The sequence below is a fragment of the Theobroma umbraticum genome, unplaced genomic scaffold, assembly GCF_002168275.2.
Source record: "Theobroma umbraticum cultivar Fairchild unplaced genomic scaffold, ASM216827v3 scaffold_56.0, whole genome shotgun sequence".
Classification (NCBI taxonomy): Eukaryota; Viridiplantae; Streptophyta; class Magnoliopsida; order Malvales; family Malvaceae; genus Theobroma; species Theobroma umbraticum.
The window spans coordinates 5,455,263-5,483,254 of NW_018397256.1; the positions used below are offsets into that span (position 1 = coordinate 5,455,263).

A 27,992-nucleotide genomic window follows, 5' to 3' on the forward strand; every position below is an offset into this window, starting at 1 on the left:
GAAAAACTGGAATGATTGCTCCACCCTAGGTTGTAAGTGTTGGAGTATGGGTTATTTTGCTATCTATTATGCATAAATTGCACTACCTCTATTGAGTTTGGACACTGATGACTTGCATGATCATCTCCACATAACTTGCAAGCTTTGGATTCCAGGACATTGATGACTTGCATGATTATCTTCCAATTAATCCATAAGAAGGATTGAGATCATTAAGTAAGTAACTATCATTTAAAGCTAACTTAAGATTTTTTTCAATGGGAAAGTGCATCAACTTGGAAGCAAGCATACCTGCTTCTCGTAAAATATCCAATGTATATTTTTACTGAAACAATGCAATGTTGTTGCGATAGTGAGTAACTTCTAATCCTAGAAAATATTTAAGGCTACCAAGATTTTTGATGGGGAACCAAGCTATTAAAGATTGCTTGAGAGCTTCTGTATGTGAGGTGTCATTGGTGGTAATAATGACATCATCCACATAAACAAGAATGGTAGTAAATGAAGTGACCTTTTGATGCCAAAATAGAGAAGTATCAGCTTTGGATTAAGTAAAAGCAAACTGTAGAATGGTAGTAAAAATCTAGCAAGCCATTATCTAGATGCATGCTTTAAACCAACAGAGACTTGTGAAGCTGACGGACACGATCAACACCTAGAGATAAATAACCATAGGGAGGTTTCATGTACACTTATTCATCTTAGTAACCATGAATGAATGCATTGTGTACAGTAAGTTGATGAAAAACCTAATGTTTAATAGCTGCAACTGCTAAAAGAGTGTGCATGGTGGTGAGTTTAGCAATTAGGGCAACAGTCTAATTATAATATAATCTTTCCACTTAAGTGTATCTTTTAGCTATAATGTGTGTCTAATAGCATTCAATTGTCCCATCAAAGTGATATTTAATCTTGTATACCCATTTACATCTTATAGCTTTCTTTTTTAGAGGTAATTTTTGTAGTGTCTATGTCTGATTCTTTGCAAGAGCTTCAAGTTCATGTTACATTGATGTTTGCCATTGAATATCTTTAATGGCATATTTATAAGATATAGGCTCATCATATTGAGTGATAGCCATAAGGAAAGAAGTGTGGGATGAAGTGAATTTAAAGTAAGAAACAAAATGAGATAAGGGGTAAAAAGTACCTGAGGAAGTTGCCTTGGTGTTGGCACAAGATGGACGTTTATTATTTCCTAGAAAATCAACATGGAAATCATTGACACGAGTTGGGAATGTTTTGTTATGAATAGGGCAAGATGAGTGGTTTTGGATTTGTTATTTACGGGTTCTGCAGTCTCGAAAAGTTCAGGTTGAGGTACACTATGGATATCTAAGGGTTCAGGTTTATTTTTGATACTTGGAGGTGAATTTAGAGGTGCAGAGCTATTCTCATTAATTTGTATTTCTTGGTCCATGATGGGTCAGGGAATAGGCATGGCAATGGAAGGTTCTTAAATTGGCACAATATGCATTTAATCTCGGAATGGAAATATGTTTTCATGGAACACAACATCACAAGAGATAAAGATTAGATGGGTCTTCAAATAGTAGACTTTATATCCCTTTTGACCATAGGGATAAGCAACAAAGATATAAGCAATTGCACACTCATGAAATTTATCTCTAGACCTTGGAATAATATAAGCATAACAAAGACATCCAAGAACACGAAGATGTAAATAATCAAGTTTTTGAGAAAATAAAATCTCATATGGACTCTTTCTAGATAAAAGTGGAGTAAGAGTATAGTTAATCAAGTATGTTGTTGTCAATACACATTTTCCCCAAAATTTAATGGGTAAGCCTGCTTGAAATCTCAAGGCATTAACAACTTCAAGAAGATGCTTATGTTTGCATTTTACTATTCTATTTTGCTGAGGTGTAAAGACACAAGGAATAAAATTGCAAGTAAAGGAAAGTGCATAAATAACATGGCTTAGTTTAATAAGAGATTTAAAAGTCACATCTCCATATGACTTGGCTGAAACAAGGGAACCATTTGGAATTTTGACAAGAGAATCAAATGGAATGTTTATTTTATTGGTCATGATACTCTTTTGGCAAGTCATGTTATTTGAAACACCTGATTTGGGTTTGGCTATGGACGGTATGCTGGAAATTACATAATGGAAAGAAAGCTAAAACTTAAATAAGACATACCTTTACCCATAGATCACCATGATGATATTTTTTAACATAAAAAATGGCATATAAAATCATTAAATCAGAAGCTAACCTTGTGAATGTTCTTTTGATCGGAATAGAAATCTCCTCAGTGCAACCCATGAACACCACAAGAAGAAGAACCCTAGCCAATCAAGCTTTTGACTTCTAATGGTAGTACACACAATTTCACTTGAACTTTTCAACAAAAGAGGGAGATTTTAACTATACTTTTGTGCTAGTAAAAAGGGGCAACATTTGTCCCTTTCCACTTCTCACAAAAATGGCCGAATCACGCACTTGAAAAATTGCTTCAAAAACAATTTTTCTCTACACAAAGTTGACGACAACACATAAAGTAGAAACGGCCCGCCCCCCCTCCCTTTTTCTTTTTCTTTTCTAGCAACTTTTTTTCTTCATGTGTGGAAAAATAGTGAATTGTGATTTATATAACTAGGTTAAAATTAAGTTTAATTTTGCAACAAGGCCTTCCAAATTTTAACACATTACAATATAGGCCAATGACTTAATTAAACTATTTTCATTAAGCTCAATGGAAATTAAATTGAAATAATTTCTTTTATATTATTACAACTATAACTATTCATATATTATGCCCAAAACTTAATTAGACTCTTTTTAATTAAGTTTATAAAAGCTAATTACCTAGCATGTGATTTGAGTCTAACTTAAATAATCACTCTTCTTATTTAATTCAAATGCAATAATTGAGTATGACCCATTAGGTTCCCAACATATTGGCAATGAAATTAATTAATGACTTAATTGATTATATAAATTTCAATCAATTAATTTATAATCAATTCCATAGACCAAGATTGCCATCACCAATGTGTTATGGCCACCCAATTGTTAGGAGAGTTAAAAAGTTCTTTAACAACCTTTCAGTGTACAATCTATAAGTGTAATTCATTTTTTTAGTTTTTATCCCAAATATGATAAGAGCTTGGTATAGTGTCTACTCTTATTGACCTCTATATTCGTTTTTGCAATTATAACATTAGCTTTATAGAGACTTATGAAACTTTTTTTCATAATCTCCAACTTGCCTTGGCCAAGAACTTTAATAAACTAATGTTGAACGAGAATTGATAGGATATGTCTTTTAAAAACACTTGAGGTGATGATTCTTATTTTGATCACTTATTTGCTTTCACATACTTCATACTATTCTGAAAAGCATCCTGTTTAAGCATATTTGGTTAAGCACCCGTAAAGATGAAATTAAAGCATAGCACTCCACATATAAGATAAATTGGTGTCTTAAGTCTAGGGAGTATTTACATGACTAACACATTAGAAGTGTTATATATACACTAGAATGTATTACCAAATGCACTTCTTATGGTGAGTCATGTTCAGTAAGCTTGCTTTCTTAGGCAAGCATTTATATTCTAGTTCAAAGTTTTTTTATACTTCAATCTATGAGATTAATTGTTTACTTTCAAAGTAAAGAACTTAGAATGTATCAATCTTTAAGCATCATTGATGTCCAATCTCAGTGATATATTGACCAAGAATATTTTGAAATTATACTTTGATGCATATGGATCTCATAACCGGAATCCATTATAGTTTCCTTATAAGGAATATTAATCTTGTGGACTTCATCTAATTAAATTTATAACTCATTATAATTAATGTTTTATTGATGAAAAAAAAACCTCTAATCTTTCAATATGAATGATATCGTTGCATGATTGGAACCAAGCCTTGACCAATCTCAATTGACTACAAGGCTCATCCCAACATCTGAATCAAGAATCCATTCAAGTTTTTCATTGGACAGAGAAATAGCCTTACCAACAAAATTAGCCATAAGATTTATGCTATGGGCTTTCTCAAGCTTACACAATAATGTAAGTTGCATGTACTTGTAGACACCCGTTTTTATTTTTAATTCCCTATTTTGTGTTATTTTATTTTATTTCATTTTTATTTATTTTATTTTACTTTTATTCTTTATTTAAGTCTTAGTCTTTGTCCAACCTAACTCATGGCTTACTCCTAAAAGGCCCCTTAGGCTTTATAACTTAATAAACAAAAAAAAAACCCTAAAACAAGTTTAACAAATTGATTAAACTTAAAACAGATCAAACACAACAGATTAAATAAAATAAACAAGATTAAAGCAAGATGGAATTAAGGACAAGAAAGCCAACTAGTCAAAAATTTGGAAAATGCCACCACCACAAGAAGGCAAAATGCCCTTTGCCATGTGCAATTTCGCGCCCCTAGCAAGGGATACTTAAGGGTGAAATCCAAAGGTTGGAAAAGGTTGCCAAGAACAACATCCTTTACCTTATAAATATGAAAAATGAACAATATGAAAAGTGGGGGAACCAAACTTCAAAACAAAACCCTAGTGAAATTCTTGCAAAGAAAACCTTAGAACAGATCTAAAAAACCAAAATTTCAACCCTACCAGCCGAATACCACAATATAATACCATATTAAAAAAAACAAAATGAAAAAACTAAACAACCTTAAAAAAATCAGAAATTAAAATGGTAAGGAGGTTTTCTTTTGTGTCTTTGGGGATTTAGGGAGTTTGAGGGTCCAAAAGTTTGATTTTTCTCTTTCATTCGATTGAAGGAGAGGTAAAAGAGTTGGTTTTTGGGAAAGCAAGAAAGGTGAGATTTTTATTTTGCTGTGCTAGCAAAAAGGGTTGAACAATAGAAGAGAAATGGAAGAGTGGAAAAAGATGGAGTGAAGGCTACGATTAAGGTTTTGTTTATAGACAGGAAGGAGAAACTGACATTAGAGAGAGAAAGTGAAAGGGAAAAATAAAGAGAAAGGAAGAAAATAGGGCTTAAATAATTAGGGTTGGGATTCTAAAATGATGCCATTTTGCTAGGGCCAAATCTTAAAGAGAGTAATGCCTAAACAACATTGTTTGAAAGAGCCTTTGAATCACCAAACAATGCATTTTGAGTGAGGCACAGTGGGTTGGTGCAGTAAACTTAGGTGCCCCTTCTCGGACCGGTCACCTTTGGTAGTTTCTAGTCCAAGCAAGGTAAACCTTTTTCCTTTATGGATTTAGACTAGTTTGGGTTGTATTGTGCTTGGCCCAATATTTTGTTGGAAAATAAATCACTCAAGGTATGTGATTAATTAAAATAAGAAGATCAAAAATATAGAAAAATTAATTAATATTAGGGTAGGAATATTAAGTGAAATAAGAAAAAAATATAAATAGAAAATAAATAAATATTTAAGTTACAAAGAAAGAATAGATCTAGGTAGATGAATTAAATAGAAATACAATAAATGATAATAGATTTAGGTTGGAAAGTATATAAAAAAATAAACAAATATTCAGCTAAAAAATTGATTTAAATAGGAAGGAATAGAGAAATAAATTTAGATAGATAAAATAATATAAACATATATATTTAGTCATAAGAAAAATAAACTAGGTAAGAATTAAAAATAATAATAAAATATGTAGTCATAAGAAAATGAGTTAAGAAAATGGAAAAAACAAAAATATATTTGGTCATGAAAATAGGTTAGGTAAATTAGAAAAAGTAGGATAAAAATATTTAAAAATAAAAAAGTATTTATTCACAAAAAGGGGTAGATTAGGTAAAAAAATAATAATATATAGATAAATAATAAGGACAACAATAAAGTAGAATATTTGGCTATAAAAAATCTAGATGTAGGTAAAAAGTAAATATTTATAGTGAAATAAACAAATACTTTAAAAAATAATAACAATAATCAAGTAGAGAAAATAATAATGATAATAATAAGAAGACATTTATTCAAGATATATACACATACAAAAATGAAATATTAAAAATAGAGAGATTTCAAAGAAATAATAAAAAGTTATAGGAAGATTGAAAAATATATATTGAAAGTCATAAGTATATCAAATACCATCATTGCACCATCATGGCATATAGACTTATTGTGCATGCGAGTTTGAGCCCTGAAGATGGGACTTTTCGAGGGTGCTTGTGAAGATGAGCACCTTTGAAGAATTTTTTAGGTGAAAGGATACCTTTGAGTCCCACTGGTATAATGGGAAGTCTTAAAGATTGTCATCAATAAAAGGCTTTGGCTCGTATTAGGGTCTGTATTCATAAAAATATTGTTTTTACTTACAAATGACTATCTCAATGATAAGATTTACTTGTTAAACTTGCGAAGGCAAGTTTCATGGGTATTTTCCTAGGTGAGAGAGTATTTCCAAATCCCACTAGTATGATGGACGGATTTAGGAAATATCCTCAACAAAAGGTTCTGGCATTATCTAGATTTTATGCCATGTATTTCACAATTGCATCATGTGCATGTCACACCCTTAAAATTGAATAAGATGTTTTAATTTGCTAATAAAATAAAAATAAAATAAATAAATAATAATTAGGGAAACATAAGAATAACATCAATGGTTTAGGCTATAATAGGATAACATATGATTAAATAGTACCATTTGTGAAACGAGCGTCACTAGGGTGCTAATCTTTCCTTATGCGTAACCATACTCCTAAACCCAACTCTAAAAATTCACTGACTAGGTCATTGTTCTTTAAGTGAACCTAAAATGAATTTAGAACTTTGTCGAATAGAACAAATTGAACAGGTGACCAATCACACCTAGATAAAAAAAATTGGTGGCGACTCCTTCATTCCACTTCTAATGGTAGAGTTCCCAAACTCACACATTACAATAGTTTTGTTCCTTAGAGAGACCATTGATTGGTGACCCAGTGGAATTCTCTGTTGTCTCCATAATTTGTGTATTGTTTGCTGATTTACCACGAGCTGGTTTGGATTTGTTCTTCTCTCACCATTCTAGTATCCATGTAATTCAAAACATGTTTCCTTCACGTCTTTATTTTTCTTGCAATCGTCACAATACAACTTTGCTGTATCACAAGTTCCTATCATAACACAAGTACCAACAGATTTAGTATTACTTTTAGAGACAACAAAAGTAGCACTTTTTGCAGTAGCTATTCCTCTTGACGTGACAACTTGTTGCTTCCTTTCTTCTTGTGAAACAAGCACATATACTTGCATTAAGGAAAGTAACAGATTTGTGTTCAAAATTTGTGATCACACTACACCATATTTTTCATGCAATCCCATCAAGAATAGGTGAAACTTCTTTTTCTCTTTTTCAGCAACGAGTGCTTTGGCACCTCCACATATACACAGTGGGATTTGGGAATAAGTTTTGTACTCATCCCAAAATCCTTTCAACTTTGTGTAATACACAATCATTGACTAATCCTTCTGATGTGTGTTGACAATATCCATCTTCAATTGATGCACACGAGGTCCATTCCTTTAAGAAAAACGCTCCTCCAAGTAGATCCACATCTCTCTTGCAATTTCAAAATATGTGACACTGTCATGAAGAGATGGATAAAAAGAATTGAATATCCATGAGATAACCATGGAATTACTTTTTATTCAACCTGTCGCATTTAGCGAATCAGGTGAGGGACAAGTAAGTGTTCCATCCATGAAGCCAAATTTATTTTTAGCCAATATTGCATTTGTCATGGGGCTACGCAATGTTGCATAATTTTCCTCTTTCAGAAGACAACAAACCAAGGTTATGCTCAAGTTATCAGAGGGATGTATATGGTGATGAAAAATCATGTGTTTTGGCTGGTGTTCTGATTGATTGTTTAGGTATTTATAAGTGTAGAGTCACTGCTCTTTTCTTAGACCATGGTGATGAGGAGAATACAAACCCTAGTTCTCTTGCTCTAATACCACGTACAGATTTGGTTTACTCACATTGCGTTTTACTTGATATGAAAGGTTTTTATAGTACATACAAATCTAGTAATTTTTGCCAATCAAGGAATGTACAAAGTAATACAAAAATATAGGAAATAGAAGAAAATCAAGAAATGAAATAGAAAACCTCTATAGTTTCCAATAATTTATTACTTCATTTCCAATGAAACTACAAAGTAATTTGTATTTGCAAGGCAATAAGAAAAGTCTTCTCTTGCTCTTCCATGTTCCTAACTTTTGGTATCCACCAAGGGTAAAGCGTTCGAATACTTCATTTCCACTAAAACGACAAATATTTTATTGACCATATGACCCATATGGTCAATAAACAGTATGGAAAACTAGCTTTTTTCTTTGCAAAACAACATTTACTCTTCGTTAAGGGAAAAAATCGCTGAAGGTACGAGAGTTGTAATGATCATGCTCATGGCAATGGCTATAGCAATCCTTGTCTAGGTTGCATCTACCATTCAAGGAATTGCTACGTTCTATACTCTTCCTTATGTCTGTTAAGTATCCCACTCCATGGATAGATGAAAAAACAAAGAAAAGAATAAGTTTAATTTGTTTCCGAAAACTAATTATTATATCTTCTTGAAAGGCTCACAAAAAGTAATTAATCTCCTTATATGCATAAAGAGATTGACATGATCTTCTTTAGTGCCATTAGGTAATAAATTTGCATTCAACTGATGTTTAACTTGTTTATTTATAATCATGAGCAATTAACTATTCAACATCTTTACATCGACAGCTTCTTCATGCAATGGATTTTAAAATGATGGAATTATGATCGCAGTAACAAGTGATGCTATACAGGGTCGGCCCTTGGGTGAAGCCACCAAGCAAAGGCTTTAGGCCCCAAATTTGCAGAGGCCATATAATTTTATAATAATTATAATATTATTAATTATATTAAAAATATATAAAAATTAAAAAATATATAAAGTCAAAAGTAATTAATAAAATTAATTATTCTCTCACTTATCTAATTATATACCTAATAAATCTCAATTTTCTATCACTTCCTAATTTCTAGAATGCTTTTAATTATCAACTAAATTCTCTTATATCCAATCAACTAATGGTCATATGTATTTAATTATCTCCAACAACTATTTTTTTCTCACTTATTTCTCATATTTTCAATCAACATATTTAATAATTTCTAATAGCTATTTTTTTCTTATATATAAAATCATTTTTTTTCAACGTATAATATCTAATTTTGAATTCTTCTTTTCTCATTTACTCTTTCTTCCTTTAGCTTCAATTTTCCTCTAAAGAATACACAAAAAGTCTATTATGTTATTATCTTCATAAAACCATGAGCCTCATTTATGGTTTGCAATAAGCATCCAACAATTAGGTATTATTGTTCTTATCTTTACATGCTTTTTCAATTTAATTTAGAGTTTATATTATATTGTTATATTATCTTTATTTTATATGATAATTGATGTATTTGAATTAAAAATTTTGATTGTTGATTTTATATTAGTCATTTAAAAAATATAAGATAATTATAATAGCTAAATATTTTTGTACCTCGTAATAAATATTTGAATATGTCAAATCGAAAATATCAATTTGATTATTCAAAACTTAAAAAAGAAAAGAAGAATTGAAAATTTAATACAATCTCAAAAAGGAGAACTTGATATATCTTTTTACAAGCAATAAAAATAATGAATGTTCCTTAAACAAACAAGTTAATAATCTTAGAGAGTTAGATGATGATGAAATACTAGAACAAGAAGTTAATGAAGAGATTCAAAATGATTATAGAAATCATGAAAAGATTCAAAATGATCATAGAAATCCTGATGAAGAGGATCAACCTATTAATTTAAATGATTGCATTCCTAAAAATATTTATGATCCAAGTTAATGGACAAATATTGATACAAATTTAAGAGATTTATTAATAGAAAAATGTCTAATTAAAGTTAATAATTTAGATTTTCCTAAAGATGAATTTTTAAGACATTTTTCTATTACATACTATATTCAAAAGTTGGCAAATAGGGAGAAACATGAAAGAAGATGGCTAGTTTATTCAAGAGACTTAGATAGAGGATTTTGCTTTTGTTTCCAATTGCTTAATTTGGCTTCTAGTACAAGTAAACTAGCTACTGTTGGCACCAGAGATAAGAGAAACCTTATTGCTAAGCTTAAGTGTCATGAAATGAGTAATAAGCATATTACTAATACGAGTTCTTGAATTGATTTAGAAATGAGATTATTAAAATATAAAACAATTAATAAAAGTGTTCAAGAACAAATGAAAAGAGATGAAAAACATTGGAAAAGAGTATTAACAAGAATTCTTGTTGTAGTAAAAACTCTTGGTAAAGATAATTTGGCTTTTTGTGGGAAATAAAAAAATCTATCAAGAAAGCAATGGAAATTTTTTAAGTCTAATTGAAATGATTGCAGAACTTGATCCAGTGATGCAAGAACACATTCGACACATTGAAGAGAATAAAATTCATACTCATTACCTTGGACGTAATGTACAAAATGAAATGATAAATTTGTTAGCCAATGAAATTAGAAATAAAATTATTAAAAACCTTATAGAAGCAAAATATTTTTCAATAATACTTGATTGCACTCCAAACATAAGTCATCAAGAGCAAATGTCTTTTATATTACGATGTGTTAATATTTTATCAAGTCCAATTAGAGTTATGGAGTATTTTTTCAAATTCTTAAAAGTAGATGATACAACTGGAAAAGGTCTTTTTGATGCCATTGTGGATGAAATAAAAAATATTGGGCTTGCCATTAATAATTTAAGACAAAAAGAATATGATAATGGCTCTAATATGAAGGGCAAGCAACAAGAAGTGCAAAAAAGAATTTTAGACTTAAATCTTAAATCCTTTTATACAGCATGCAGTTGTCACAATCTAAATTTAGTACTTTGTGACGTGGCAAATTCTTGCACTAAATCTATATCAATTTTTGGAATGGTACAACCATATATATTCACTATTTTCTTCTTCTACCAAACGATTGAAAATTTTACAAGATAATATACCTGGTTGAACTCTTAAATCATTGTCACAAACACATTGGTAAAGTCGTATTCAAAGTGTTAAAGCAATAAGATTCCAAGGTAGAGTCGTATTAAAAGTGTTAAAGTAATAAGATTCCAAGCTCCACGAATAAAAGATGCTTTATGGAAATTAGCAAAAGTTAGTGAAGATCCTAAAACTAAAAGTGAAGCTAATTGCTTAGCAACTTAGGAGCTTGAAAATTTTGTGTTTTTATTGGGCATGATTATTTGCTATGATATATTGTTTGCTGTTAACTCTGTTAGCAAAAATTTGCAATCAAAAGATATGTGTATTGATGTTGCCATAAAACAATTAAAAGGTCTTCTTTTTTTTTTTATGAAAAATATAAAGAAGACGGATTTGTATTTGCTATAATTTCTTCTAAAGAAATTGCATATAAAATGAATATAGAACCTAAATTTCGTGATACACATATTATTCATAGAAAAAAACAATTTGATGCAAATGTTGATAATGAAATAACTAGATCTTTTGAAGAATCATTTAGAATTGATTACTTGTTATATATATTAGATCAAGCAATTTTTTCACTTCAAAGTAAATTTGAACAATTTAAGATATATGAAAGTTTTTTTGGTTTTCTATTTAGCGGTAAAAAGTTGAAATAATGAGACGATAATAGTTTGTAAGAATATTGCCTTAATCTTAAATGTTCCTTAAAATATAACAACTATTCTGATATTGATAGTTTAAATTTATTTTTATAGTTAAAAATTTTAAAAAAAATTATACAAATGGAAGAAAACAATCAAATTGACATACTTAATCATATAAGAAGACTCGATTCTTTTCTAAATGCATATAATGCTTTCAAAATAATGTTAACAATTTCAATAACTATTACTTCAGGAGAAATAAGATTTGCAAAATCAAAATTAAAATTAATAAAATCTTATTTAAGATCAACAATGTCTCAAGAAATATTAAACGAATTAACTATATTATCAATTGAAAAACATATATTATAAAAATTTAATTAAAAATTTTGCATCTTAAATAGTTATAAGAATAAAATTTTAATAATTTTTTTAATATCAATTAAAAATGCTTTTATACCTTTAAACTTATTGAGGCGCCCTTACATGCTACTCCAAAAACCCAAAGTGACTTTTTAATGTTTACTCCCTTTGTTGATTCGAGCATTGCCTAATTTTATCACATCTATCTACTCCTTTTTCCACCAACGTTTTCTACACGGATTGACTTAGAATTTCTTTGCTTCACCCACAAAGGGGAGCGGAAAATTTATTTCATGATGTGAAACAATTCCAAGAAAATGCAAACATCATATCCGTACTCTCAAAGAAGAATTTCCTCGAAGGAAAGATTAGGCATTAGCGTAGGCGTAGCGGACGGGGTGAACAAGACTAGTGGCTGGGTAATTAAGCAAGAATTTCTAGGAGGATGACTAAATTGTGGACTGACTCTTGAGTCTTGATCAAAGTTGAGTGATAAGTAAATGACGGTGCTATTCTTTTAAATGGAGAGGTTAAAAATTTTGGACCTATAAAAGCCGTAGCAACCCCTGGGAAGTAGTAATACCTAAAACTGAGAGAGATCGATTTACTTTTCTATAGGTGGAAGACATGGGGATTGAGATGAAGGTTCTTGTGATTGTGAGCATGGTCTTGAGTCTTACCTCAGTCGTGAGTGCCGTTCAGGGGAAGGCTGTTTTCTATTCACCTCCTTATTTCCGTAAGTATAATTATTCGCTATATATATGTATATATAATACAATGATGGACTTACCTTGAAGGAAGTTTTATATAGTTAATACACTAATAAATCTATTAAGTTTTTTTACAATTTTGTAGAGAATGGATCAAAATTTGTAAATCTAAGTAAATTTATCAAAAAGTAATTTATATATTAATATTAAAATACTACATGAAAAGACAAAAAAATTTTTATAATTTAAGATTTTATTAAAAAGGTCAAAACCTAAATTACTTTTCTTATTCAAAAATTCAAATCTTACATTTGAGACATGTAGTGATGCATCCTCTTCTCGGTCTTGATTGCCTTTTTCACTCTTTTAAAATAATTTATCTAAACTTCAATTATAAATAATTATCAATTCAAATTAAGTTTTTAAATAATTCATGTCTAAATATTTATTGATTATTTTGATAGGTTGATACTCAAATAGTATCTAGCTAATAGAAAATAATATTGCATATCAGATAATATCTTAAAATTATGTTTCTTTCTTTTTTATTTATTTATTTTGTAGATATATTGTTTGATTATTTAGTTTTTGCATTTAATTTTATGTGGTTTGTGGATCTTTTTAATTAATGAATAGAAATTTGTCAAATTGTTAATAGTTGAAATTGATAGTCTGTTATGCAAGATCATATTTTATTTAATTTTATATTTTTATTTATATTAATGAAAAATTAGTAGTAATTTTTAATAAATTTTTAAATAAATAAATCATGAAAAGATATTTTAAAATATAAGAAATTATTTCACAAGACTCGAGTCTTGACAGCAACAACATAATTTTACTAATGATAATACTCAACAATCTTTTAAATAAAGTTTGGTTGAATTTGATTTAAGTACTTTTCTGATATATCTGGATTGAGAAAAAAAATATTTTAATTATTATTATTTTAATTATAACACCATTTAAAAAAAATTAAATTCGTTATATATATATATATATATATATATATGTATATCACAGGGTTGGATAAACAACCCAGATTTGACTTTCGAAATATTTAATACAATATGATGTTAACAGCCTCAGCATGCTCTAACCAAAACCAAGGGAAAATGGTTGCTGGAGTAAGTGATGCGTTATGGAATAACGGAGGGGCATGCGGAAAGAGTTACAGAGTCAAATGCATAGGAGGAGCCAATCTTGCTCCGCATCCTTGCAAGGAAGGTACAAGTGTCGTGGTTAAAGTTGTTGACTACTGTAAAGCAGGATGCCAGGGAATCATTAATCTTTCTCAAGATGCTTTCTCCGCCATTGCTGATACTGACGCCGGCATAATCCGAGTGGAATTTAACGAGTAAGTCTTTCAAATACTGACCATACTACTACTAGTCATCGCCCCTTAAGGCCTTCTACCTCTCCTCACACCTTTTGCCTTGTCATATATACAGGGTTTGAGTTTGACGCTTCTAATCAAAAATGGCTTCTCAACGTCTAGGGAAGATGATGATAATGTAGCTGTTAAAGAGAATAATCTTGGAACAAATGGAAAACTGCTGTCTTCCATGTGGTATTCCAATAATGTTATGTAAAATGTGGAACTTTTACCTGTTTGGGACGGAACTTCTTTAGCAATTATGTATTCACATCAAAATTAATGAGCAATTCAATTGATCCCCCCATCCTTTGAAGAGCAAAGATCTAAAGTTAAATTATTCCTTTCACGGACCTTGTCCAAAAATGTAACAAGCAACATTACACTGGCAACAGTTTCCTGCTTGTATGCATGGCACATTTTATCAAAAGGGAAATGAGCTAGGTTTTTCTTCAAGTTTTTTCCCTACATACAGAAAGATGCCCATAAAGCTTTAAACTACACAACCCATAGTTATTCTCTTCTTTCATAAAATCCACCTCTCTCTCTTAACTTTTAAACTTGAACCGTCAAATGGATAGTCTCAAGTTCTAATGAATGGGATATCCTCTTGTGAGATTTTATTTTTACCTGGTGATATACAAGAAGTTTACATTATGTTTTCAAATGGGCGAGTTTTCCAAATTATATAAACATGTATCAGAATCAAGACTTATAATAAAGTACCAAAAGCAAAAGGAAAAGCCAAATCATTACAACTCATTAGTGCAAGGAAGACCAATCCACAATAGAATCCGTCAAGGCCGATCTGGCCACGCAGGCTCATCATTTTCATTAATGAAGCCACTTTTCATGCATAAATTATTTGCAGGCTCATTGTCAACAGCAACATGGACATATAGATTCAGTTATGCCTTAAACTATACAACAAACATCATTTAAATATCCCATATCCAAACTCATTTACATATTAAAAAATTTGAACATAATACATAAAAGACTTCTTAAACTATTTTAAAAAATTTAAATAAATTTTTATTTTTTTACTTCGTTCAATTAAATCTTTATATTTTTATTTTGAGTCTAAAAATATCTTGTGACTAATAGGTTTTTTTTTTCATAAGTAAAAGAGATTGAAATCCATACTCTTTAAATAAGGGATCATATATTAATCAATGAGTTAAATGCTTGAATGCATTTTCTATACCATATGAGTGTTGACGTGACATGATAACATGTTATAATATATGATAATGTGGTATATTGATATGTTATAGTAGATAATGATATGGTATGATGTCATGATTACATGACATATTTCATTTTAATTTTTTTTTAGTTTTTTTGAATAGTTTGAGTTTTTTTAAAAGGTAAAATACCATCAATCTTCTTAAGTTTTAATCAAAATTTCAAACAAGTTCATATATTTTTGAAATAGACATTCCATCCAAAAATGTAAACACTGTTAACAGAGATTAAAAAAAAATTAAAATGCCTTTTCTTGCTTTATTAATTTTAAAAATTATTATTATATTTTTTATAAGAATTTTTTTTAAAAAAAACAAACTTATCAAGAAAGGGTGCTCTCTTGGGAGAGTTTTTTTTTAATTAATAAAAAATTATATAATAGAAATTTTAAAACTTAATTAAAGGTTTTTTTTTACCCTTATTATGTTATCAAATTGACAAAAACACTAACAATTAACTAATGGTTGGAATTAAGTGTCTAGCGAAAAATTTTTTTTAAGACAGAATATTTATTTTAAAAATTAATAGATTTTCATGTAATTTGAATAAAAACTTAAAGAATAAGAGTATTTTATCTTTTGCTTTTATATTAATTTTAATAAACGACTTTATAAGTTTTTTTTTTGTTTTGTAGTTTCCTCAAGAATTTAGCCTTAAAAGTAAATGGGAATCTATATGCTTTTGAGATGTTGAAAATTACCCCTCGACATGGTAATTAAATAGGGGCTAAATGCCACAATTACGACTTTTTAATCTCTGCATTTTTTGTTGATTGGAGCACTCTCTAATTTATAACATGTACGTACAGTATCTACTCTCTCCTTTTTCCACCTAACTTGCTTGAGAATTTCTTAGCTTCTGCCACGAAAGAGGGCAGAAAATCATACCAAATTGAAAACAAGTAAGAAATGAAACAATTCCAACAAAATTCAAACATCACATCCGTAGTCCCAAACCCTGGATGGAAAGATTAGGCATTAGCCAAGTGGAGCGGGTGGAAATTTCTTACCAAAGACTAGTGGGTAGGTGAAGCAAGAATTTCCAAGAGGATGACTAGTGTGTGGACTGACTCTTGACTCTTGATCCAAAGTTGAGTGTTAGTGGAAAACTCACTAAATGTAAATAGAACTATTATTATTTTAAAATGTTTATATTTAATGTACTGATAATATATAAAGCCATCATAAAATAATACTTTATTATACAAATTTTAAAATTTTTAAAAATTTAAAAATAAATATTAATAATTTCTTTAAAATTTAATTACAATCAAATTTTTTTTTCTCTCTTCTTCCTTCTTCTTTCAGACCCCATCTTTCACTCCTATCTCAAATTAAAGCCCCTCTCTTCTTCTTCCATTGATGAGCTTTTCCACTGCTTTAATTTCATCTACCAGAATTTTAATAAATCATAACATGACTTAGGAGGGATATATATGGAGTGCAGACGACGTAGTATCTCCTCATCAGGAGAAGCATTAAATCGAGCGGTACATAGCTTGAATTTTCGCAAAGGGCACATCATTTTAAGGACTCTGTAATGTGGAGATAATTTTTTGTCTTTGGTGGTTGTTAAATTTCATAAAACTGAAATTTGGGTAATGAACTCTAGTCATCAATTGTTAAAGGAAAATTACATGCTTAGAACATGCGTAACTGTAAACACGTTTCAGAATGTAATGTGCCGGTAGTCAGTGACTCTTGCGACATGGCAATGAGCATCTTATGTGCCGTAGCTAAAATAGGGAAAACATCTTTCGGGCTTTTGAGATAAGGATTGAAAGAAGAAAAGGGAGGAGGAGGAAGAAGAAGAAGAAGAAATTAGATGAGGGAAATAAACATGATTTTATTGTTTTATATAATTAAATTTTAAAGAAATTAGCAATATTTGTTTTTAAATTTTTAAAAGTTTTAAATTTACTTATATAACGGGGAAACAGTTTACAATGATATGACATTATATAAAAAATTATGCATGATTAGTGTGTCAAATTAAAATTTTATTTTAATGGGAGAGTTTCAAGTTTTAGACCTATAAAAAGGTGTGACTACCCTGAAATCTAATAACACTTAAACTGAGGAAGATCAATTTCCTGGAAGAGATGGGGATGAGAGTTTTTGTGATCGTGAGCATGGTCTTGTGTCTTAGCTCAGTCGCGCGTGCCATCCAGGGGAAGGCTGTTTTCTTTGCACCTCCTTATGTTCGTAAGTATAATTATTTGGTATATATATCATATCTTTTTTTTTTATTGAATCGCATAATTAAATCATATTGATATCAAAAGAACAAGCCAGATTTGGTTTAGCCGTTTCTACAATTCCTTTTGAAATATTTAATATAATATAATGTAAACAGCCTCAGCATGCTTTCGTAACCAAGACAATGGGAAAATGGTTGCGGGAGTAAGTGATGCGTTGTGGAATAACAGAGGAGCATGCGGGAAGAGGTACAGAGTTAAATGCATAGGAGGAGCCAACCAAGCCCCGCATCCTTGCAAGAACGGTAAGAGTGTCGTGGTTAAAGTTGTTGACTACTGTAAAGCAGGATGCCAGGGAATCATTAATCTTTCTCAAGATGCTTTCTCTGCCATTGCTGATCCTGACGCCGGTATAATCCAAGTGGAATTTCACGAGTAAGTCTCTTTCAAATACTAACCATACTACTACTAGTCATCGCCCCTTAAGGCCTTTTTAACTCTCCTCTCACCTTTGGCCTTATCTTATATTCAGGGTTTGAGTTTGAAGGTTCTAATCAAAAATGGCTTCTCAATGTCCAGGGAAGATGATGATAATGTAGCTGTAAAAGAGAATAATCTGGAAAAAAAATGGAAAACTGCTGTCTTCCATCTGCTATGCCAATAATGTTATGTAAAATGTGGAACTTTTACCTGTTTGGGACGAAACTTCTTTAGCAATTTTATATTCACATCAAAATTAGTAAGCAATTCAATTGATCCCTCCATCCTTTGAAGAGCAAATATCTAAAGTTAAATTATCTTGTTCACGGACCTTTTCCAAAAATGTAACAAGCAACATTACACTGGCAACAGTTTCCTGCATTTATGCATGTCACCACACTAAATCGCAGCACATTTTATCAAAAGGGAAATGAGCCATGTTTTTCTTTCATTTTTTTTCCTATATACAGAAAGATGCCCATAAAGCTTTAAACTACACAACCAATAGTTATTCTCTTCTTTCACAAAATCCACCTCTTTCTCAACGTTCAAACTTGAACCTTCAAATGAATAGTCTCAAGTTCTAATGAATGGGATATCCTCTTGTGAGATTTTATTTTTCTGGATTAAACTTTCTACCTGGTGATATACAAGACACATTACGTTTTCAAATGGGCGAGTTTTCCACATTACATAAACATGTATCAGAATCAAGACTTATAATAAAGTACTAAAAGAAAAAGGAAAAGCCAAAACATTACAACTCATTAGTGCAAGGAAGGCCAACCCATAATAGAATCCGTCGGGGCCGATCTAAAAATCTAGCTTGCCATGCAGGCTCATCATTTTCATGAAGGAAGCCACTTTTCATGTATAAATTCTTTGCAGGCTCATTGTCAACAGCAACATGGACATATAGATCAGTTATGCCTGAAATAATACAACAAACAGCATTTAACTATCACATATCCAAATTAAGTTTCTGTTTTTTTCTTTTTATTTATTGGGAGAAAGGGATTCAAACCCAGCTCTTCGAACAAGAAGATACAGTATCTACCATTGAGCTAAATGCTCAGGTGCAAGAAATTATCCCAAAAATGTTTGAAAGACGTGCTGTAATCATGAATGCCAAATGCATGAAAGGCAAGCACTAAGAGAGAGAAGGTGGCAGACTCTAGTCAGTCAGTGTCAACAACCATTGCCCTGGACATTGTTTGCTGAAAAGTTTGATAGCATTACAAACAAAAAAGACAACATGAAATGAGGTGTTGACAATGAGTTCACATCATCCGTACATCTTTGTTTCTGCCTAATTTGCTCTTCTCCAGATCGCATAATCTGTAACCAAACTCCTCATGATCATAACCCAAAAATATACAAGAGTGGCTTTACTGTCAAGTTTTAATCTTGGTTCCTTAGGCACATTCATGAAGGCTTCACAACCAATTCCACTCAAATGTGAGCTAGATGTTTCCTTTCCTGGTCACTCACTGCGGTATGTCAAAACCAAAGGAACCTATGCAGACCAATTAATTAGGTAGCAAGCAATGCCAATAGCTTTACCTACAATGCCCTAGGCAAGTTAGCCATCCTTAGCATGCATTTGACAATTTGCATATTAGTGTGGCTCATTCTTTTTGCAACACCATGGGGCTAAAGGCTACCAGTTTTTGTCAACTGATGCCTTATCCCACACTGTGCACGATGCTATTTGAATTCACTGGAGAGAGAGTTATTCAGCATGTGGTCAAACTAGGTCCAACCTTATGGCTTTGTTATACTTGAATTTGGCTTCATCTGACTTGGCTTTGTTTTTGAGTGGCCAATATTGTGTCACATAGCAAGATTAGATGATTAAGATTTTGGTAGAAACAAGCGTTTCTTTTCTTTTATTCCATAGCAGAAATTGTAAGGTTTTGAGCAAGTACGGTGCACTACATAACAGGGAGAAAAAGAGAAAAAATTGGAACTCCAGGGAGAGCCATTCTTGGCAAGCAACAAGCAATAATTTGGAGGGTGTTTTCTGCAATGATTAAGGAATGCATTAATCATGGAGAATTGGTTCACTCAGTCTTGTGGTGGTGAGAGCTAGTATTGTAATCCTTAAAGGTATATTTTGATATTGTTCCAATTATTGTGGGTATCAAGTTTAGGTAAAAACTTGAGAAAAAGAACATTGTATCATTTATTTAATAATGGATTTGTCACCGGTTTTTCCTGTAGTTTTTTCCGTTTACAGTGGAAAGTTTTCCACAAAAATTTGGTATTGTCTCTCTATTATTTGTTCTAGTTGATGTGGAGTTGATTTATTTTCTTGTCACTCAGTATTTGCATACTTTGCTTGGTAGTGTTGCTTAGCTGCTTGTTTATTTTGAATGTATCCTCTGGGTTAGGAGTTAGGTCCTATCAACTGGTATCAGAGCTCTTGGTTAGGAAAGAAAATTGGAGAGTGCTATAAGGTCCAGAGTTAAAGTGACTTCATCAAATTACTCAATTTGGTAGCCAATGATGGAGGATGTCCTTTATTGTAGAGACTTGTATGATCCAATAAAGGACGCTTCAGCTAAGCCGAGTGACAAGACATATAAAGAATCAAACAACCTACATAGGAAAACTATTGGTACCATTGGACAATGGGTTGTTATTAATATGTTTCATCATGTTGCTAAAAGGACCAGTTTGCAGAGCTTGGGAAAATGTAAGAGGCTTTTTGTGAGAGGAAAATTGTACATGATAAGTTCTTCACATTAAGTAAGTTTGCGAATTTGAAATATAAGGAGTGACAGTCTGATGTGAGCACTTGAATGTGTTTCAAGATCTTGTCAACCACCTTCCACTATGAATATAGTGATAGATGATGAATAGCAAGGACTATTTCTCTTGAGTTCTCTGCCAAATAGTTGGGAGACGTTAACGGCTTCCACAAGCAACTCGAATAGTAGTAAAATTACTTTGGACAAGGTCAAAGAAAGTGTCTCCAATGAAGAGAATAGAAGGAAAGAGAAGGGCATTGATCATGGCCAAGCCCTTATCACTAAAGATTGGGGTAGAGGCAAGAACAAAGGACCTAGAGATCATAACAAGTCCAGAAACAGGTCTAAGTAGAGAAATGCCAAAGTGCTATGACTACGAGAAACCTTGACATTTGAAGAGAAATTGCAAGATCTTGAAGCAAGAGCAAAAAGGACAAAAGAAGAATCAGAAAGAGATGCATTATCAAAACACTGCAGCTATTGCTACAAGGTCAGCTGATGATTCAGTTACACTAGTTTGTGCAAGTGGTGGATAAATACAAAAGCTTTTATCATGGCTGAGATACTGAAGTGTGGAAGATTCTCATGAAAGGCTTGATGTTCCATCAAATGATAAAGATTGGGATGAGAACAACTTGAAGCTTATTCAACAAACTTATTTGGCAAACACCTAACCTTTTGTGAGGTTTTTAGTTTGCAAAAATCAGTTGTAAATTCTTAGAATTTGTAAACAATCAAGTGATGAGGTGTCCTCTTGATGAGAATTTGTGAGTTTGAGTTAAAAACTCACTTGGGTTGATTCCATTATTGTAAAAGTTATACTTAAGCCTAGACAAGGTAATTGTAAGTTTGTTCATATAGTGACTTGAACTTCTTGGGAAGAGAAAGCCACGGGAGAGGTGCCTAAAGGAAGAACCAAACTTCCATAAATATTTGAATTTGAGTTTTCTTTCCCTTCTCCTCTATTTAATTTCAAGTTAACTTGTGCTTAAATGTCATATCTATTTCTTGTGTTGTTACCAAAGATAATTTTTGTTGAGTAATCCCTTTATTCTTTGTGACAAAACAAAAGGTCACACACAGTGTAATCCATAAAAGATAGGATCTTAGAGACAATTGAGCATTCAAATTCAATCAACCCATTTACATATGGTGCTTTAACAATGTACAGCTCTAAATGGCCAAACTATATAGCCCAAGTGGCTGATGCATTTAGTTTCTTCAACTCTGACGCAAAAATTCGTAATTCCATTTTGTTTAGCAACAAACAGATTGTTCATGACAATAGTTTAATTAATGCAAGATGATTATGACAGGGATAAAACTATCATAGAAGATAAATGCAAAAGATGTTGTTACCCCATTCTTGAGCAACTATCTTTGACTTCATGACAATTTCATAACCTAAGCCATTTCTGTGGAGTTCCCTTGCAACACAAACATTGCTCAAGTATGCTCTTGCAAAATCAGCTTCAATCCCCTGTCAAAACAGAAGCCAAATGAAGATCAATTTATTACAAAATAAAATCTTTTTGATTTAAGAAATTTCACCAAATCTTATAGTATGATAAAATTCATCCCTGTTATTTATATAATTACACACACACACACACACATATTGGAACTAAGTTTCATAGACCGTAAACTATTAGGTTGTATAGTGGGGTAATTTTCATTTCCCTTTATATCTAGTGGATTCAAGAATTCTAAATTAATTAGGATTCATTAGAAATTCTAGAAATTTAGTTGTAGTTCCACATTATTTTACTAAGTTAGTTAGCAATCTTATACAATAAAAATTTCATTTCTAGGTATGATTTCTTATTTTTGTCATTTTCAGTGCTTTAGCATCTCGATTGGATCAAATGTTTCTCCGGCCCAGAAAACAATCCACAATTCGGATCTTGCAATCCAATAAGAAATTCATAGAGTGACAGCAATTTGTGGAAACTAAATTGTGGAACATGCTAATCTTGATACATTTAGATGGCCTTACCTAAATCATAAATAAGTATGTTCCCGTTTTTAAGAATACTTAAGAAGCTTTAACACCAAAAACTAAATAGATAACTAAATAAGCACATATATAACAACAGAAAGATCTTGATATATGAGAAATACCTCTGGTTTGGTTCCAGCTATTTCTTCTGGAAGCCAAAGACATTGGTTAAGATCAAGGGTTCCAACTACTACTCTATCCTCTCCATTGTCAGTAAACTACATAAGAAACAGGAGAAAACAAAAAATGTTAGAAAGCATGCAAACAAACAATCAATCAAGAAGACATTAGTTTCTCTAAAACTTCAGCAGCTCAGATCATATTAAAAAACCTATGCAGAACTTTGATGTTAGAGATTGCAACTGATAAAAGTACATAGAAGAGCCTAACATCCTCCTTTCTGCAAAATCAAAATCTCAAACGATCAGATATTGTTTTCCTGACACAAACCATCAGAGAATAGAATTACACACAAAAGAACCCATAAAAGAGAAAATTAACTAGCAAAAACATATCCATTGAAGAGACCTGCCCAATGTCTGCAAGATCACTAATACAGTAACTTGGGATATCTCCACTATCTAGGATTATGTGAAACTAGCTAAAGAAACAAATGGATGCAAAACCTAAAAGTCATAACAAGAAAAATGGTTATGTTTTTCTTTTTCCTTTAACAGAAAATGCAGTCTGAGATTTGTTGTAAATAGAGAAACAAATGATGAATACTAAATTAGAAGAAATCATATAAAGTCAGCATCTTCTTGTTGATAAACCAACTGAGCAAGAATTCAAATCTATAAACAAAATCATAGACCATTTACGAGGAAATGATAGCAAAACCAATCACAGCAATACAGTTAGAAAAAAACACTAGGACCAGTAAAGACAACATTCTTCTTCAGAAGGAACCTACATGGATAAGCATCTAGGTACGATGCCATTTTATATCTTAGCTAAGGTTATTGTTGTCCAAACTCACTCAGGCAGAGGAGGAAGCTAAAGAACTCAAGTTTGATAAGGAGCTGGTTGGACTCATCTAGAAAAGAAGATTTAAGCATATACAAAGCAGTTTCCAAAATCCAAGTCGCGCCATTTCCTCTATTAAACCAACCATTTCGCTCTAGTTACCCCTCAAATGGATTTTATTGTATGCCGAGAATGAAGATATAAGCCTAACTCTACGGAAATTACTATTTACAGAAGAATCAACATTATCCTGAACTGGTCTGTTTTTGTTTAAAACATTTAAGTGCCAGTCTTTCACAAGAGAGGTAATCCTCTTCCATTCTTATTCTCTCATAACCCTTTCATATTGGCAGGGATACCATTTGAACTCTAGGATATAGACAAATGAGAACTCTACCTTTCTCTATGGTTCTTTCATTTTCTCCACATTGCTACATTTCTTTTTCTTTCTGATAAATCATATTTTTCAGAATTATTCCTAGAGGTCAATTTGATTTGGTTTCAAAGACACAAGTATAAAAATTAACACATTGCTCTTGACAAGTGGCTGTCCACTACTGAGAAAAAAGACAGCCCATCAAATATATCCTAACTCAATAGATCGATTTTAAAGGCATTTGTCGTGTCTCAGTGTTTTCTCAACATCATTAGAACAGAGAACTCTCAGGAATCTATGACACCTTACATCTTCTTATAAAGAGATCATAATAAATGCTTTGTTATGCCAACATGAAATTTGAAAGTTGGAGCATTATAATTGAAAAAAGAAGGCAAACAAACCTTACATGAAGCACATAAATCATCTGCAGAGTTTGACAACTTTGAGAATGGAAGCGTAGCATTTATACAAGACACTTTCTTGAAGCCCTCCCTCTTCCCAGCAATTCTCTCCTTTAGTGCTTCAAATTCACGTTCTGCCAAGTACATTTTATGATCCTAATACTTGAAAAGGACAAAATACCATCAGTATCATATTCAAAGGAAATGAGACAGAAAAATTTAAATCGTTCTGGGGACAATTTTCTTTCTTTCGTTCTTCTGATAAATTTGGAAAAAAAAAATGCTGCACTCAACGGTATTAGGCTACTTCTTACTAAACAACGACACAATATAAAGCATACTGTCAATCCAAGAACTGCTGCCAGTTGCACCCAAAATGGAAAAAGAGTATAGAACCAAGAATCAAACAGCTTTCATAGGGGTAACTCTTCTGCCTCAGTCACTTCTATTTTTCTCCCTCCACAAAATTCAAAATACAGGGATTAGTTCTATTACTTTTCACCTATCTCCACCAACAACTTTGACAAAAACCTGTTAGAGAATGAATATACCTAGAGGGACCCCCATTCATTATACTCAAGAACTTGCAATTAAAATACATCTAGTTATCCAACTATGCAATCTCTCCTTAAAGAACATCTTTTCCCTGAGCTCCCAGTGTGATTGGAAGAAGGCCATAGGTGAAAGTGTTAGGCCTAGAGCCTTTTACCACTAAATAACAGAGAGTTTGAGACATTTCATCTTCTACAGAGTACCTCACTAAACATTAGGAGACCATTTTATTGACAGTTTGGTAATAATCAGATAAATATTCTCAACTAAACTGGGCATCCAAAGATTTTCTTGTTTCCTTTTCTTCTCCACACATTTGGACATAGTAAAGCTTCTAACATACTGCATGGAAGGGAGAGTCAGAACAACTATTCAGCATGACGTGTCACTGAATTCAATTCAAGCCATAAACATCAAAGTACATTTTAGTTGTAATGAAGTTGGTATTCCCAAATTTTAAGCTATTGAGTCTGTTTCATCTCTAGGCTGCTTGAAGACGCCTGTGGATGGAAAAGTCTTGGACTAAGCCATTACATGCATTCCTCTGCATGTCTGGACATTTCTTCTTATGATACAATTAACCATAAATCTTATAAATTATCATTATTATTATTTGACGGTAAAAACTAGGCAGTTTCAATTCCGGAGGGCCTCTCTTATTGACAAATTTGACGATAAAATTGGCCCAAAAAAAAATGTATCTTTTTGGTATCAACGAGAAAACAAGAAACTCCCTTTTGACTAACATGAAAATCTACAATCCTCCATAGCTTCATTAACTTCTAAAATGGACGTTCTAATAATGAACAAAAACAAAATTACTACCAAAAAATTAAACAAACAATTAACATTCTAGCGTTGACCCTTTATGCCTCTCCAGACAGAAACACCCAAAACTTCTTTGGCCTTTTATTTTGTTAAAAAGAAAGAGAAGAAGAAAGTCTCACTTGGATGCCATAGGAGGACGCCTGGAAGTCATAGAAAGAGCGAACACGGAGACAAGCAGCTGCCCAGAGCTGGTCCTCCGACGCCGTTTCAGCAACAATGAGCGAAGACTTGTCAATTGGAATGGACTGTTGGTGGTGGCGGGTGGTAATAGCAGCTGCGACTGGTAGGAAACGGATAGGGTGGTGAGCGGTCGAAACGGCCACAGAGGATTGGCGCCAGGAAGAGAATGAAATGGAAACGCAATAAGGAGAAAAAGAAGGCGGCGAAGGTAATGACAGAAGCGCCATTGTTGGATTTTTTTAATTTTTAGGATGTGTGCGATTATTTTTGCTAATTTCGTTGTAACGTACTAAGAAACAAGAATCATAAGTTCTATGGTAAGGATTCTTTGTTTTGATTGAATTGAAGTCCAGGTCTTTTCTACAATCTTTGTCCCTTGCAGTGCATGGTTGGTTCCAGCCTTTCCAAGTCATCTGGAATTTTTGACGATATGGGATATGAATTTCCTTGAGCTTGGGCTCAGTCTGTGGCCCTGAATCCTGATCTGACATGACCCTTTACGACTTTGAATAAAGGTGTCGAACCTACGAGCACGGGCCTGCCTTGCTGCATGCCGATCCCAAATACCACCATGACCATGGCTTGACTTGGTCAGCAGCAAGGTGGATCACAATATATGGCCCATTACTGAGTTGGGTCAGGCCATGGTGAGCTGAGTCGAGCACGATCCATCTTTTTAAATATATTTATATTTATTTTCTAATACGTATAAAATTTTATTAGTTTTCTTTGGACCCGTCCTTTACTACTGTAATCAGTACACAAAGGTGTCGAGCCTAATCCAAAATTCATCGTGCCTAATTCTCTTTTTGTTAAAAGTTTCAAACCTAAACCTAAATTCATAGAATACGGGTCCAAACTCCTAATCTAGCTACTCAAAAATCTATCTATATACAAATACATATATAGAGAGGGTGGACTTGTGAGCCTAAGGTGGCCGTCAAGACCAACAAGACTTAATTAATGCGGTCGTCCTGTAAGAATAAAGAGAAAGACCCATAAATTTTTGGGTTATGTTATTCCCCTGTCAAATACAGAATGAATATCCAACATATTCCTTGGGCCATAACGCTTTTTATTCACCCAACACTGATATCGGAGTGCACAATCTGCCGCCTCGTGAGCCTCCTTTTGGTGACCGCATCTTTCTTTCATTTTTTACCTGCCAGTCAAGCCGCTCTTCTATACTTGATCCTACCAAGCACAGAAATTTTTTTTACGTGTTGATAACAATAATAACTACATCCAATGGAACTAATTAAGTATTTTAGTAGTACTGTAAGTTTTGCCTGCCATGAAATGTCAACTGACAAGTCTTCCGAAGAATTACATTATAGCTCTAATCTGATAAATAGGCCAAGCGAAATGGTCTTTTACAGCTTTACCTGGCGTTGTAATCGCATATAGCCTTCCACCAAAACTAGTTGCTCTATTTCTAAAAGCTATAGTGAAAAAAAAAAAAACAGGCCATGTGGGAAAAAAACATTCGAAGCTAACAGGGCAATAAATATAAGCAGTTAACCCTCATACCCACCACTCCACTAGGGAAGAAAACAATTAATGAATTGTATAATACTGAAGCCAGTACACGGACCACAAAAGCAGAAGGTGTATTATTACCCCTAATTACAACGGTGCAAATCTTGAAATTGAGAGAGAAAAAGGGGGAGCCAGAAAGATCAGAGAGCTTTAATTTGCAAGATGGAAATAAGCTCAGGCTCACACATGCGGGCAGCAGGAGAGGGGTGCCCCAGCTCCCCCAAAGCTGTACCTAGCACTTTTTGGGGCACTAGTATTGCTACTGTGCTAGCTACTAGCATTATGCTTTGAATCTTTGCTCTCTTACGTAGGCGATTTTGTTCGATGAAGAAGAGAGAGAAACCAAACAAGTTAGAGAGAGAGAGAGAGAGAGAGAGCGTCT

The 27,992-nt window shown here is 32.3% G+C and overlaps 3 protein-coding genes and 1 pseudogene across 3 annotated transcripts; 3 read left to right on the forward strand and 1 right to left on the reverse strand.

The window, feature by feature from the left end:
• The first annotated feature begins 10,651 nt into the window (after positions 1 to 10,651).
• Positions 10,652 to 11,652, forward strand: LOC149527516 (uncharacterized; annotated as a pseudogene).
• A 923-nt stretch (positions 11,653 to 12,575) lies between these two features.
• LOC110411465 (EG45-like domain containing protein) lies at positions 12,576 to 14,413 on the forward strand. The gene is made up of 3 exons (XM_021421629.2): positions 12,576 to 12,739; positions 13,797 to 14,070; positions 14,165 to 14,413. Exons 1-3 carry the CDS (start codon positions 12,631 to 12,633, stop codon positions 14,169 to 14,171), a joined length of 390 nt encoding a protein of 129 aa, XP_021277304.1. The 5' UTR covers positions 12,576 to 12,630; the 3' UTR covers positions 14,172 to 14,413.
• Positions 14,414 to 17,418: 3,005 nt separating this feature from the next.
• LOC110411650 (EG45-like domain containing protein) lies at positions 17,419 to 18,338 on the forward strand. The gene is made up of 3 exons (XM_021421898.1): positions 17,419 to 17,540; positions 17,692 to 17,968; positions 18,066 to 18,338. The coding sequence occupies exons 1-3, from the start codon at positions 17,438 to 17,440 to the stop codon at positions 18,070 to 18,072; spliced, it is 387 nt and encodes a 128-aa protein (XP_021277573.1). The 5' UTR covers positions 17,419 to 17,437; the 3' UTR covers positions 18,073 to 18,338.
• An 89-nt stretch (positions 18,339 to 18,427) lies between these two features.
• Positions 18,428 to 26,458, reverse strand: LOC110411648 (Acyl-CoA N-acyltransferases (NAT) superfamily protein). The gene is made up of 5 exons (XM_021421897.2): positions 26,011 to 26,458; positions 24,512 to 24,667; positions 22,888 to 22,983; positions 22,126 to 22,246; positions 18,428 to 18,943 (listed from the first exon to the last, which is right to left on the reverse strand). The coding sequence occupies exons 1-5, from the start codon at positions 26,296 to 26,298 to the stop codon at positions 18,771 to 18,773; spliced, it is 834 nt and encodes a 277-aa protein (XP_021277572.1). The 5' UTR covers positions 26,299 to 26,458; the 3' UTR covers positions 18,428 to 18,770.
• Positions 26,459 to 27,992: the final 1,534 nt, after the last annotated feature.

What these genes read in the sequence shown, in the direction of transcription:
- LOC110411648 (XM_021421897.2), bottom strand. Translation starts at nt 26,298, where the DNA reads ATGGCGCTTCTGTCATTACCTTCGCCGCCTTCTTTTTCTCCTTATTGC. An exon ending in CGTCCTCCTATGGCATCCAA is followed by an intron (nt 24,668 to 26,010) that starts GTGAGACTTTCT and finishes TTCAAGTATTAG; the next exon opens with GATCATAAAATGTACTTGGC. An exon ending in GATAGTTGCTCAAGAATGGG is followed by an intron (nt 18,944 to 22,125) that starts GTAACAACATCT and finishes GTATTATTTCAG; the next exon opens with GCATAACTGATCTATATGTC.
- LOC110411650 (XM_021421898.1), top strand. Translation starts at nt 17,438, where the DNA reads ATGGGGATGAGAGTTTTTGTGATCGTGAGCATGGTCTTGTGTCTTAGC. An exon ending in CTTTGCACCTCCTTATGTTC is followed by an intron (nt 17,541 to 17,691) that starts GTAAGTATAATT and finishes TAATGTAAACAG; the next exon opens with CCTCAGCATGCTTTCGTAAC.
- LOC110411465 (XM_021421629.2), top strand. Translation starts at nt 12,631, where the DNA reads ATGGGGATTGAGATGAAGGTTCTTGTGATTGTGAGCATGGTCTTGAGT. An exon ending in CTATTCACCTCCTTATTTCC is followed by an intron (nt 12,740 to 13,796) that starts GTAAGTATAATT and finishes TGATGTTAACAG; the next exon opens with CCTCAGCATGCTCTAACCAA.